Here is a 12,318-nt window from a genome sequence, read left to right as displayed (position 1 = left end):
ATGAGGAGGATGTGGGATAAAAATATAAATTGTACAAAATACAGGGGAGAACTAATTGCTGAAGCAGAATGTTATTTTTGAGGGGAGCCTGTTTTGGGTTGAGCCCTTGAAACCTCCAGCCTCCAACTACCTACTTTTCTTAAAGAGTAAATCTAGTTTGCCTACAGCCTGATCCTCAAAAGGCTTGGATACAATTGGGGGGGGGGGGAGGAAGAAAAAGAACAACCCAGCGCAGTCCGTTCTGTCTGTAGGGGAGCTCCTGTTTCGGATCCGATGCAGGTGCAACGAGTGGCGTCAGGCGCCTCGCAACCCCGCTCCGCTCCTTCCCGCGGCGCTCGCCACACGGGGGGCCACAAACCCGGCGGACCCAAGCGACGTTTATCGGAAAGAGCCCTGCGGTGCCCGGAGCTGCCGCTGGGGGGCGCGGCGAATCCACCGCCGCTCGGGCGGCGCGAAGGGAAGGGGATGCGGACGGGGCCATTTGCGCCGCCAGGAGAGGGGGGGAGCGGCTGCGGGGGTCGCGCGCGGGGAGGCTTCCGCCGCGGCGGCCCGGGAGCGGGATGGTCCAGGGAGCTCTAGGCCGTGGCTCTGCGGCCGGCACCGGCGAGCAGGCCGCGGCGGCTGCGGGCCTAGCGCCGCGGCCGGCCGGCGGGGGGGTGGCGGAGCGGTTGGTTGGGGCCGGCGGCGGCCGAGGCGCGGCGGCGGGGTCAGTTCTCTTTAGTGTTTGCCGATGTTGGAGGCGTCTCCAAAGTGTCCCTGGGAACCAGGTAACTGAGGCCGCGGGGGGTGCCCGGACGGGCCCCGACGGGACACCGGGAAAGACTGGGGGGGAGCAGAGGCGAGCGCACCGGCTGACGCCGGGCTCGGGAGATGCTGGAGCCTCCGCGGCGTGAGAGGAGCCGCCTCCCTGCCTTGCCGCCCTCCTTCCCGCTCTGCCCCGGAGGCGGGCGGGTCGGGGACTCGGTCGTCGTCGTCCCGAGCCCGGTCGGTCGCCCTTGCGGGGCGGACGAGGCGCGCAGGTGAGAGGGACGGCCGCCCGGGGAGCAGCGTGCTGCTCTCGGAAGGCAAAACAAACACAAAATAAAAGAGCACGCCTGAGCAGCCAGAAAGAGCCCAACGCTCTCCTCCTCCTCCTTGGAATGGACGTGCCTTGAAATAAGGGATGCCCCCCACTCCCAAAAGGGAAACAAGTTCTCCGTCCACTTTATATAAATACCTGCCTGTTACTGTTCGGCCGCAGAGCTCTGGTTATTGGACCCCTTCATTGCTTAGCTAAAAAACCTCCAAAACTAGCCTCTTCCTCCTCCTCCTCCTCCATGGCTGTCCCTAGAGAGGGTGTGACTTTTTTTTGGCTCAGTTGCTGCGGCACCTAGTGGAAGCTGTATTGATCTTCACAGCTGATTCCCAAGTCCAGGGACTGCGTAGGGAACCCTTGATTCACCACTTTCTCCACTTTCTTAATCCCCATGGTTCATTCTTTAATGTGGAGTTAGGCAGGAGGCTTCTGACCTGAGGAAGCATGGCTTGAATTCTTCATTTGACTGCAACTTACACCGCCTATAAATTACTTGAACACTTAAAGCATCTCTTGTCCTATCATCGTCTCCCACCCATGTGATTTTGTGTTCTGTTGTAGCCGTGTTTTGTTTGTACTATGTCTTGGGCCATTATTTTAATAATGAACATTTATTATATTTGTATCCTGCCTTTTCTCCAAGAGGCTCAGGGCAGTGTAGATCAAGGATTCCCAAAAAGTGGTCTTGGGCCACCTGTGTACTGTGAGCCCCATTTAGTTGGCCCATGGCATGTCTGTAGATTTGTGGCTAAAAGATGGGGGAACGGTACATCCATCACATTTCATATATTTAATTGTATTTTTGCACTTCTTTATTGTACTGTTTTAAAATTTGAATTCTATGGAGTTAAAATTGTAATACAGTAGAATACAAAATATGTAAGAACCAAAAATAGCAATGAAAATGCAATTAAAAATAATACAGCATTTAGCACAGTGAAATACAATTGTCAAAATGGGCAGAAAACCATTAAGTGCCCCACCAAGACTGATGGGAGTTATGGCTTGCAGAGGAACAGCCTATATCTGTGGAACCAGTGCAGATGCTGCCTGGAAATGGGTGACTACATTCTACAACAGGTCCAATTTGATATTACAATTACTAATGTAATATCAGTATATAAAAAAGCATCATACACAGGACCTATACTTGAAAGATGTAAGTTTCCCCTGATGTAGAATGCAGTGGTTCATTGCTTGGCAACATCTGCAACTGGCTCTGCAGATATAAGTTGGCCCCCTGCAATCCATAATGCCCATCAGTCCCACCAGCAACCCTAAATGAATGTGGGGCATGCCCACCTCCTCACCTATGTAATACTCAGTCATGTTAGATCTAATGGAGTTGCAATTGTGTTTGAAGGTGAGAAACAAAAGTTATGCAGGAAGGCATCAGTGGCTTTCTTTCATTTTTTAAACTTCTCCCCCACCTTTCATGATGGAGCTCAAGACAGTCTACATAGGTGGTTATCTCCTATACAGGTACTGACTGCACCCAGGTTACATAGCTTCAACAAGGGGATTGTGTCTTCTGATCTTTAGTTGTAATACCCAAGAGAATGCATAGGTTAGAAATGAAAGTAAATGAATAGATTAGTTTTCAAAGATCAGGGTTTTAAAGATCATACAAAGTTACGTATGTTTACAAGTAGACGATATATGTTGTATAGTCAATTAGTAAAGGAAAAAATACCAAGTAAAAATATATTTGTATTGTGCTAGTGATGATCTGACACCAATTGACTAAGTTGGTGTGATGGCCTGGAATGTTTATAAATACTCCCAAGTGCCTATGAGCAAAGCAATCCAGCTTTTCTGAGGAAAAGTTGTCTTTTAGCTCATTTTCATTATACACACAGTGTTGGGGACAAGCATGCTGGGCATGCTTGAGGACTCGAAAGAGGTACCATGAGACAGAAAGGTGAAAGGGCAAGGAGGCTGAAGGAATTTCACATACTGATTTGAATTAATCCACTAATAGTTTGGTTTCAGACATCTCTCCCAGTTTCAGTTTTATTGGATTAGCTGTTACAAGTGCTTTAATATTGCTTATCTGGCCACTCTCTGAACTGATTAATTCAATTAAAACATTTTTACATCTGGTCATAGTAATATTTTAAGTTGCTAAAATACATAGTGATACATGAACTTTAGTAAGGGCAGTGCAGTGATGTGAAAATGTGTGTCAGTCACAGATACTTTGTGACAAAAAGTTATGGAGTAAACATTTGGTTTATAGGAGTTCTGGACAGCTTTCATAGGAGGGAAAGAGAGACAGAATAAATGAATTGGGACGTTGTTGCAAGCCGCTATCATCTTTACTTTTCTGATTGTGAAACTGTCAAATGATACATCAATATGATGGGTTGCATTTTTATTAACTCTAATCTTTTGACCTCTGACCTGCCTACTCAGCTACCTAGTTTTGATGCCATTGGTTGAGCAGCCAGATGTCATGGCCCAATGGCTGATATCATTTTAGCCCAATACCAATAACTTTACCTCCAGCAGCTTAAATATTGACTACATGCAGTAGTCTTTTGAATAACACCCTTGCTGTTGCAAATTAGTCAGGTGGTTCAAGAGCTTTTCAGTGAAAACATTAGCCACAGTCTCATGCACTTACATGGTAGGAAGTCCCACTGAACTCAGTGCGACTTAATTCTTTGTAGAGGTGCATAGGATTTCATTGATTGACAGCTACTGCTTAGTTGAAGGAAATGATAAACTCTGTAGAGTAAGCCCACAATTTACATGGGGGTTATGATTAGGGACTTCTGGGTTTTGATCATTCAGGAGCCGATTTGTTCGGGATCCAAGGTGTTTGAGATCCAAGGTACGACTGTATTATTTACTAAATTTATATACTCCCCTTTATCCGAAGATCTCAGGGTGGTTCACAAAATAAAAATACAGGATAAAAGCACAAAAACAAAACAATAACATCCCCTCTCACAAACACAAGTGGTTCAGGCTTTGTCAGACCTCAAGTGCAAAAAGTTCCAAACTAGGGAGAAGCCACCAATAAACTCTCCCATGGAAGGTGCCCTTAAGAGTCTGTACTCAGTTGGTGTAAAGCACCAGACAGGGCCTGCCCACCCATGAGGCAAGATGAGGCAACCACCCCAGGCAGCAGGATCTACAGGGGCAGCAGATCCCGATGTAGATCTTTATCCCTCCACCTTGTTCCTGATGCAGGTCTTCACTCACTCCTCCTTCTCTGGCAGTGTGGGGGGGGCATTTTGTGGTTCACCTCGGGTGCCACAATGTCTTGGTCTGGCCCTGGCATCAGAGCTGAAAATATGAAAGACTTAGCTAATACAGCCATGACTGATAAATTCTTTAATTGAAAACCATTTTTGAACAGTTCAGTTGGATTACTGGTCATATTTGTGCTTTCCCTTAGGAATGGAAAGAAGCACAAAATAATACTAATACTTTGGTGTATCTTTCCCCCCTTCAGTAAAAATCAATGGCACAAGTCATGATGCAGACCACACCAAATCACTCTGGACCTCCCCAGTCTCCAGCAGTGCTAACCCCATCAGTAACAGCAACAGGTTCAGTGGTTCTTCAGCCCTCAGTGAATGGATCCATTCCAGAAGCAGCTGTCAATTGTAATAATTCCACAACTGGTCAGGTGGATTCCATACCTTCTAGCAACTCACAGGGTAAGGCAGTGGCGGATTTAAATTGTATTTTCTTTTTGTGTTATTGGTGTTAGGGGGGTTGGAATAAGTGATTCACAAAGAGCACAGAATGAAAGAAGTACTCAGAAACACCTAAAACACAATTAGTGCAGTTTCACCGCTTTTACTGAATTTAGCTTAAAGTAGAGTTTTGTTTCCTGGGCACTATAGAAGTCCTGAAAAGAACTCACCTCTCTCCCAGCTTGACTGTACCTTCTACTGAAACGTTTAAAACTGCATGAAGTTATCCAAGTGTGTTTTCTACACTAGGACAAAATGTCTAAGACTTTTTGTTTTTGTTTTTGTTTTGGCAGCAAGTGGTATTTCTTTTGTAGCTCTGTAAGTAAAACATTGTTCCTGTCCTTGTAAACTGAAACACTGGCCCCAAAAGTAAACCTGCAATGAAATTTTCTGTTGTTAATGAACATAAACAATAGGAGGAGAAATGAAATCACAAGAGGAATAAAATATTAGCAATTCCCAAGCTTTCTTCAGTTCAGGGAGCAGTGATTAAAAGGCTTAGATTAGAGGAGATGCTAGAAATGGAGAAACAATAAACAGAAAAAATGGGTTAGATCTAGACTTGCCCTTCTGCTAATGGAAGCTGATTCTCCCTTCTGTAGTAGTGTCCCCCATGCCATCTTTCATGCTGTTCTGGTAGACCCTCCAGCCTTCTGAAGCAGTTTATTTTTAGGGGCCTGCGGGCGGTGGCGTAAGAAGGGGGGGTGAGGTGGGTGTGGGCCGCCCCGGATGCCATCACTGGCCTGCACTGGCCCTGGGTGCCCAAGCAGCTAGCTATGCCTCTGCTTGCAGGTGGTGGTGGGGGAGGAATCTGTGAAAACTGTCTCTCCTCTTCCTCTTTCCACCAGTGGGAGAATTGCATGAGCAGAATGTGACTCGGGTCAGGTCTGGATGCAATACACAGATTGAGTTCAAGAAATTTTAGTATGTGCCAAAGACAAGCACATAACAGGTTTTAATTACAGTGGTGCCTCGCAAGACGAAATTAATTCGTTCCGCAAGTTTTTTCTTCTTGCGAGTTTTTCGTCTTGCGAAGCACGGTTTCCCATAGGAATGCATTGAAAATCAATTAATGCGTTCCTATGGAGACCGCCTTCAGACCAGGTCCGGGGACAGTCTGTCCCCGGACCTCTTCTGAAGGCTGGCGGGGGGAGAAGGACTTTTCTCCCCACCGCCAGCCTTCAGAACAGCCTTCTGAAGGCTGGCGGTGGGAAGAAAAGCCCTTCTCCCGCCGCCAGCCTTCAGAAGAGTTCCCGCAGGGCTGCCTAGGCTGCAGATAGCAGCCTGCTGCCCGGCACGAGGGGCAGACATCTGCAGCTTGGGGAGCCCTGCAGGAGTTCCCCGCAGGGCTCCCCAAGCTGCGCCCCTTGCGCAGGGCAGACATCTGCAGCTTGGGGAGCCCTGCAGGAGTTCCCCGCAGGGCTCCCTAAGCTGCGGATAGCAGCCTGCTGCCCTGCGCGAGGGGCGCTCTGCTTCAGAGCGCCCCTCGCGTGGGGCAGACATTCGCAGCTTGGGGAGCCCTGCAGGACTTCCCCGCAGGGCTCTCCAAGCTGTGGATAGCAGCCTGCTGCCCCACACGAGGGGCGCTCTTAAGCAGAGCGCCCCTCACGCGGGGCAGACATTTGCAGCTTGGGGAGCCCTGCAGGACTTCCCCGCAGGGCTCTCCAAGCTGTGGATAGCAGCCTGCTGCCCCACACGAGGGGCGCTCTTAAGCAGAGCGCCCCTCACGCGGGGCAGACATTCGCAGCTTGGGGAGCCCTGCAGGAGTTCCCCGCAGGGCTCTCCAAGCTGTGGATGGGGTAGCAGGCTGCTATCCGCAAGCTGCGGATAGGGGCATCAGGCTGCTATCCGCAGCTTGGAGAGCCCTGCGGGGAACTCCTGCAGGGCTCCCCAAGCTGCGGATGTCTGCCCGGCGTGAGGGGCGCTCTGAAGCAGAGCGCCCCTCGTGTGGGGCAGCAGGCTGCTATCCGCAGCTTAGGCAGCCCTGCGGGAACTCTTCTGAAGGCTGGCGGGGGAGAAGGGCTTTTCTTCCCACCGCCAGCCTTCAGAACAGCCTTCTGAAGGTTGGCGGTGGGGAGGAAAACCTTCCTCCCACCGCAAGTCTTCAAGACAGGTCCGGGAACAGAGGAGAAGCACTGCGCGTCTTCCCCTCTGTTCCCGGACCTGTCCTGAAGGCTTGCGGTGGGAGGAGGGCTTTCCTCCCCACCGCCAACATTCAGAATGCTGTTCTGAATGTTGGCGGTGGGGAGGAAAAACCCTCCTCCCACCGCAAGCCCCGGGAACAGAGGAGAAGCGCTGTGTGCCTTCTCCTCTGTTCCCGGACCTCCCACTGCAAGCCTTCAGGACAGGTCCGGGAACAGAGGAGAAGGCGCGCTGCGCTTCCCCGCTGTCCCCGGAGATTTCCCTATGGGCTTTCGTCTTGCGAAGCAAGCCCATAGGGAAATTCGTCTTGCGAAGCTGCTAAAAATCGGAAAACCCTTTCGTCTTGCGGGTTTTTTGTTTAGCGAGGCATTCGTCTTGCGGGGCACCACTGTATTTGAAGTACTCATAAAGGTTGTAATTAATAACTTTAACATTAAGGGATTTATATAACATATATTTTAAGATTCATATGGTTGAAGTAAAAATATATTAGGTATAAGATCCTGACTTTTAGACTTACCATCCAAATTCAGTTTTTTCTTCAACATGGTGTCTGAGATTTGTTTTCCAAAGTTTTAGCTAGATTTTTTTTTTTTTTTTACTATTTCTACAAACTGATGATGATGTTTCCATATAAAAACAACCTTGTCTCAATTTTATTTACAGTTCCTTTACAAGATAACATGGCAAACCCCAAAGAGAAAACTCCAATGTGTCTGGTAAATGAGTTGGCCCGTTTCAATAGAATTCAACCTCTGTATAAGCTCTTGAATGAACGAGGACCTGCTCATGCCAAGGTAACTTCATACTTTTCCAGTGTATATGCCATTTGTTACCATTAGAACAGATTATGAACAGAGTAATCCTTGCTGAGTGTAACATCCCTGCAGTTCTGTAACTTTTAAGTTGCCACTAAATATATGAATTTTTTCTTTCTTACACACATAAGTAACTCCAGTCTTCAACATCGCTAGCAGTTTAATAAGTCTCAGTTGTACAAACTTTCCCTTATGATTTCAACCACACGGTTCCAAAACTGCTTTGTTTTTATGCACCTCTACCACAAATGGAAGAAATACCCTTTTGAGACTTCATAAAACCAGCATTTTCCATCTTCTGCCTTCTTCATGATCCTGTTTTCCAGGGAAACCAGTGCCACCAGATAGTGATTTTGATGCAGTTGGCTTTATAATTGGTTGATACAATAAAAGAGGATCTGGCTATTAAAATTTAACTCCATTCTTCTTTGGGAATATTTATTTGGAGATCTTTATCGCCCCCCTCCATTGCCTGGTGTGTAGCTGCTTGTACATTACTTAAAATAATTGTAGGGTGTACACACACATACACATCTGGATCCATAGTGACCCAAAGTGGAACTTTGCTCACAGGATGGACTTGCTAGTAAATTGTGGAAGAGACCATTTTCTCAGATTGCTCCTTCCCCTACAGCCGCTTGTGCCCTCTGCAGAACAGCATGGGAGGTGGGGTGGGGCACAAGGGGAAGGGAGCAGTCAGGAAAAATCTCTCTCCCTTGTCTGGCAGCAGGAGCATCTGCTAGATTCAAATTCTTTTCATAAACAGAAGGATACACCTTAGTATCTAACCTTATGCCAGCTGTTACATAGTTCTGCATCCAAACTTGGGTGAAACACAAGGTTGCTTTGGTAGGTACGTACAGAAACATACACAAGATCTTTGCTTTTCCCTGCAGTTCTATAGGATTAAAATAGATTGCCTTGATTTTTTTTAGAAAAAAACATAGGGCCCTTCCAAAGCTACCATCAAATTAAAGCTTAAATTGGCAGACTGTGACACTGAGCCAAGGCAGAGATCCTTTTCAATCTTTTTCATTTTTACATAGGAAGACAAAAAACACCAACAAGTCTCAGAACGCAGGGTCACAGATTTGATAGTAAAAAATATGAGGATCTATAAGGATTCGTCCCTTTGGTCCCTGTTTTGCTGCAATGGCAGTACTGGAAAATACCAGGCCCATGATTTCTACATTTCATTAATGTGATTTGTGGTTTATGGTTTATGGTGGGTGTGGGTGAAAACAAGCCATTTAAAGAGGATCAGTTTCAATGGTCCTGACTTTTGTGTGTGTATGATTCTCCCCCTGGTCTCCACTCCAGTCTCACAGGTTGCTCCCCTTTTCCTGACATTCCCTTTTGATCATTCTGCTTGCTGCTCAGCTGCTAATCTCAGCTGAAAGAAGAAGTGGGGAAGAGCATTGCTCTTCTTACTTCCTCCTTAGCTCTATGCAGTGCTTCCAAGGACATCTGCACTCTGGGAGTGGGAAATTTGCCACCCACATTAATTCTGAAGTTGTTCCATCAGCTGTGCAAAAAAGTGGTGGTGGGCAATATGAATGGCACGTGCAGATACACCTGGTGCTTGTAAACTGGAGGTAATATACTCACTAGTCACCTGTGCTTGCTAGGGCTGATGAGAGTCAGTCCAAAATCTCTGGAGAGTAGATGACATATTTCACAAGGGTTGCTCTTGCTAACATTGACCTTATTTACTTGCCCTTTACGTCTTTGAAGATGTTCACGGTGCAGCTGACTCTTGGAGAGCAGACATGGGATGCTGAAGGAAGCAGTATTAAAAAGGCTCATCATTCTGCTGCTAGCAAAGCTCTGAGTGAAACTACCCTCCCCAAACCAGCACCTAGACCACCCAAAAACAATGTTAATAATAATCCAGGTGAGTCACCATTCTACTTGCCACAATATTCATGAATGTGTTCAGCCTGGGTTAGTGTCATTTCAGCTGTGGTATATAGCAACCATAAGTGAAGCTAGAAAACAGGAATCAGCGGAATGATGAAAAGCTATACTCTTATCATGAGATTGCATAATTATTCATCTTATTTCCATAGCAAGAGCTATTGAGCTTTCATATTTCTGCAAGATTCAGCTCCAAAGTATGTAAATTGCATTAATATGAACTGCATTAATTTGTTGGGGGAGGGAATAGTGACCAGACACAAAATCAACACATTTGAACTGCTTATTTATCTTAATAAAGCTAGACAAGGAAGAATTTTAACTCATCTCTTTGCAAGAGGGTGTCATGTGAAAGTACATGCGAAGGAAGCGTTCAGTTATACATTTTGCACTGTTTGACCAGCAGAGGGCTGTAGAACACCTGTGATTCAAAACCTATGTTGCTAAATTGCAAAAGGAAGGGACATCAGATCTACTATATCACTTTTCTGAAAGCAAACTATGTTTTTGACAGAAAAGCACCGCTAGTAACAGTTCTGGTGGTATAGTAAGATCATGACAGGACCAACTAAAATGTTGTGTGTTTCTGCTTTATTTGTCAAAATGAGATGATAAAACTTTTACTACTATAGCCGTTTCATACTAATCTATATTAAAATAAAACTTGAGACTTTCCAAAGCTGAACTAACAGAGTTCTGAATGTAGAATTTGTTTCAGAATGTAGATTACTACATTCTGGGGTGTATTTCACTGCATATTGGGAATGCCTTGCCTTTCCCAGTACAGCTGTTGAGATTGGCAGAGGAGGTTTGCTGGTGCTGCCTGTTTTCTCTGGTGACACAATACAGGGCCTTCTCTGTATTGGCACATTGACTGTTGGAGACCCTCCCTCTGAAAGTATGATTGCCACCCTCAGTAGCTACCTTTTGATGCCAACTCAAGTTGTGTTTTTTCATTCATGCTTTTTGTAGACTAAGCATGAATATTAGTCATTATGGTCATTATTAATGTTTTCTGCTGTGTATGTTGTAATGATTGTTTTAGATTTTTCAAAGTTCTGTTTTTATTGTGTGTTGTATTCATGTGATTGACATGTTATGCCTTGCATGATTTAAATGGATGTAGGATGTAGGATGATTTAAAATTAAACTAACAAATAATAATAATCATTTATAAATAGTTCTCTTTATCAGTACAAAATTATTCTGGGCAAATTACAAAGATAAAGTGTTGTGTGGAGTGACAGTTGGTCTAATACAGTGTACAGTGGTGCCCCGCAAGACGAATGCCTCGCAAAACGAAAAACGCGCAAGACGAAAGGGTTTTTCAGTTTTTGCGTCGCTTCGCAAGACGATTTTTCCTATGGGCTTGCTTCGCAACGTCTTGCGAGTTCTTGCGAGTTTGTTTCCTTTTTCTTAAAGCTGCTAAGCCGTTAATAGCCGCTAAGCCGCTAATAGCCGTGCTCGCAAGACAAAAAAACCGCAAGACGAAGAGACTCGCAGAACGGATTAATTTCGTCTTGCGAGGCACCACTGTATTATTTTGCCTTTCTGGTGTTAGTTATCCTATATATAGTGGTACCTCAGGTTAAGTACTTAATTCGTTCCGGAGGTCCGTTCTTAACCTGAAACTTCTTAATCTGAAGCACCACTTTAGCTAATGGGGCCTCATGCTGCTGCCACGCCGCCGGAGTCCGATTTCTGTTCTTATCCTGAAGCAAAGTTCTTAACCTGAAGCACTATTTCTGGGTTAGCGGAGTCTGTAAACTGAAGCGTATGTAACCTGAAGCTTATGTAACCTGAGGTACCACTGTATAGGTTAGCTTCACAATATTCAGTTCTTACATGGAAGACCACCCAGTAAAGAAATTGACGTGAAACTTGTTTCATAGAATTGTCAAGTTGGAAGAGATTTCCCTGAGGGTCATTTCGTCCAACCCCCTGCAAATACAGGAATCACAACATGCGGTTTCCCATCCAATTTTTAAACCATACTAGACCCTGCTTAGTTTTGCAAATGTGCTAGTAGTTTTCATTGCTACACCACTAGGAGGAGTTTTGTAAGATATTACAATGCCACACTGCTTTTAAAACGTTTTATTGCATTTTTTTGTGTTTTGCTTCTGTAAGCTGTCTTGGGTGCTACTTGTGCAGAAAATGCAAGAATTTTAGAAACCAAATACATTTTATTTATTTAAAGTATTTATAGACTATGAGTAAAACATACTCAAGGCAGCTTATGCAATACCAGATAAAAATACAATTTCCAACAATAGTAAAACAGAAGTAGAATACCAAATCTTCTTTAACACATACAAACATTTATAAAACCTGGTAGTAATAAATACACTTTCAGTTCAAAAATAAAACACATTTTTTTCACAAAACCATTTGCTATTATGAAGGAACTCAATAGCAGCACAGAGAGTTTTATGAATAAGCTAGTGAAAATGAGTGAGTACTTAAGGCCTCTCTGAAGTTTAATTCATTGGTTAGCAATGAATTTAAAAGTCGTGAGGCTGTTGCAGAGAAAGCCACTCAACCTAGTGGTGGGTAGATGACAGATCATTGGCATTTGCAAAGCACAGAGCTGTGGCTTTGCATGGTTTGATTCCAAACTGTGGGCAAAAGTAGATCACTGATGTCTTTGTGATGC

General features: G+C 45.3%; 1 protein-coding gene across 3 annotated transcripts in view; it reads left to right on the top strand.

The window, feature by feature from the left end:
• The first annotated feature begins 440 nt into the window (after positions 1-440).
• STAU2 (staufen double-stranded RNA binding protein 2) overlaps positions 441-12,318 on the top strand; it is a 142,704-nt gene continuing 130,826 nt past the window's right edge. Inside the window, exons 1-4 of one of the 3 annotated variants that reach the window (XM_083623301.1) lie at positions 441-767; positions 4,539-4,746; positions 7,594-7,724; positions 9,480-9,639. In XM_083623301.1, the coding sequence (XP_083479427.1) occupies positions 4,548-4,746; positions 7,594-7,724; positions 9,480-9,639 (490 nt within the window). In that variant the 5' untranslated portion in view covers positions 441-767; positions 4,539-4,547. Of the gene's footprint in view, positions 768-825; positions 1,020-4,538; positions 4,747-7,593; positions 7,725-9,479; positions 9,640-12,318 lie in introns of those variants that run through there. The other 2 variants (XR_014550394.1, XM_083623300.1) reach the window with 2 other exon arrangements.

This window comes from Podarcis filfolensis (assembly GCF_964270895.1).
Source record: "Podarcis filfolensis genome assembly, chromosome: 7".
Classification (NCBI taxonomy): domain Eukaryota; kingdom Metazoa; phylum Chordata; class Lepidosauria; order Squamata; family Lacertidae; genus Podarcis; species Podarcis filfolensis.
The sequence above is the reverse complement of the archived record's forward strand: the minus strand, read 5'-3'. Positions and strand labels throughout refer to the sequence as shown.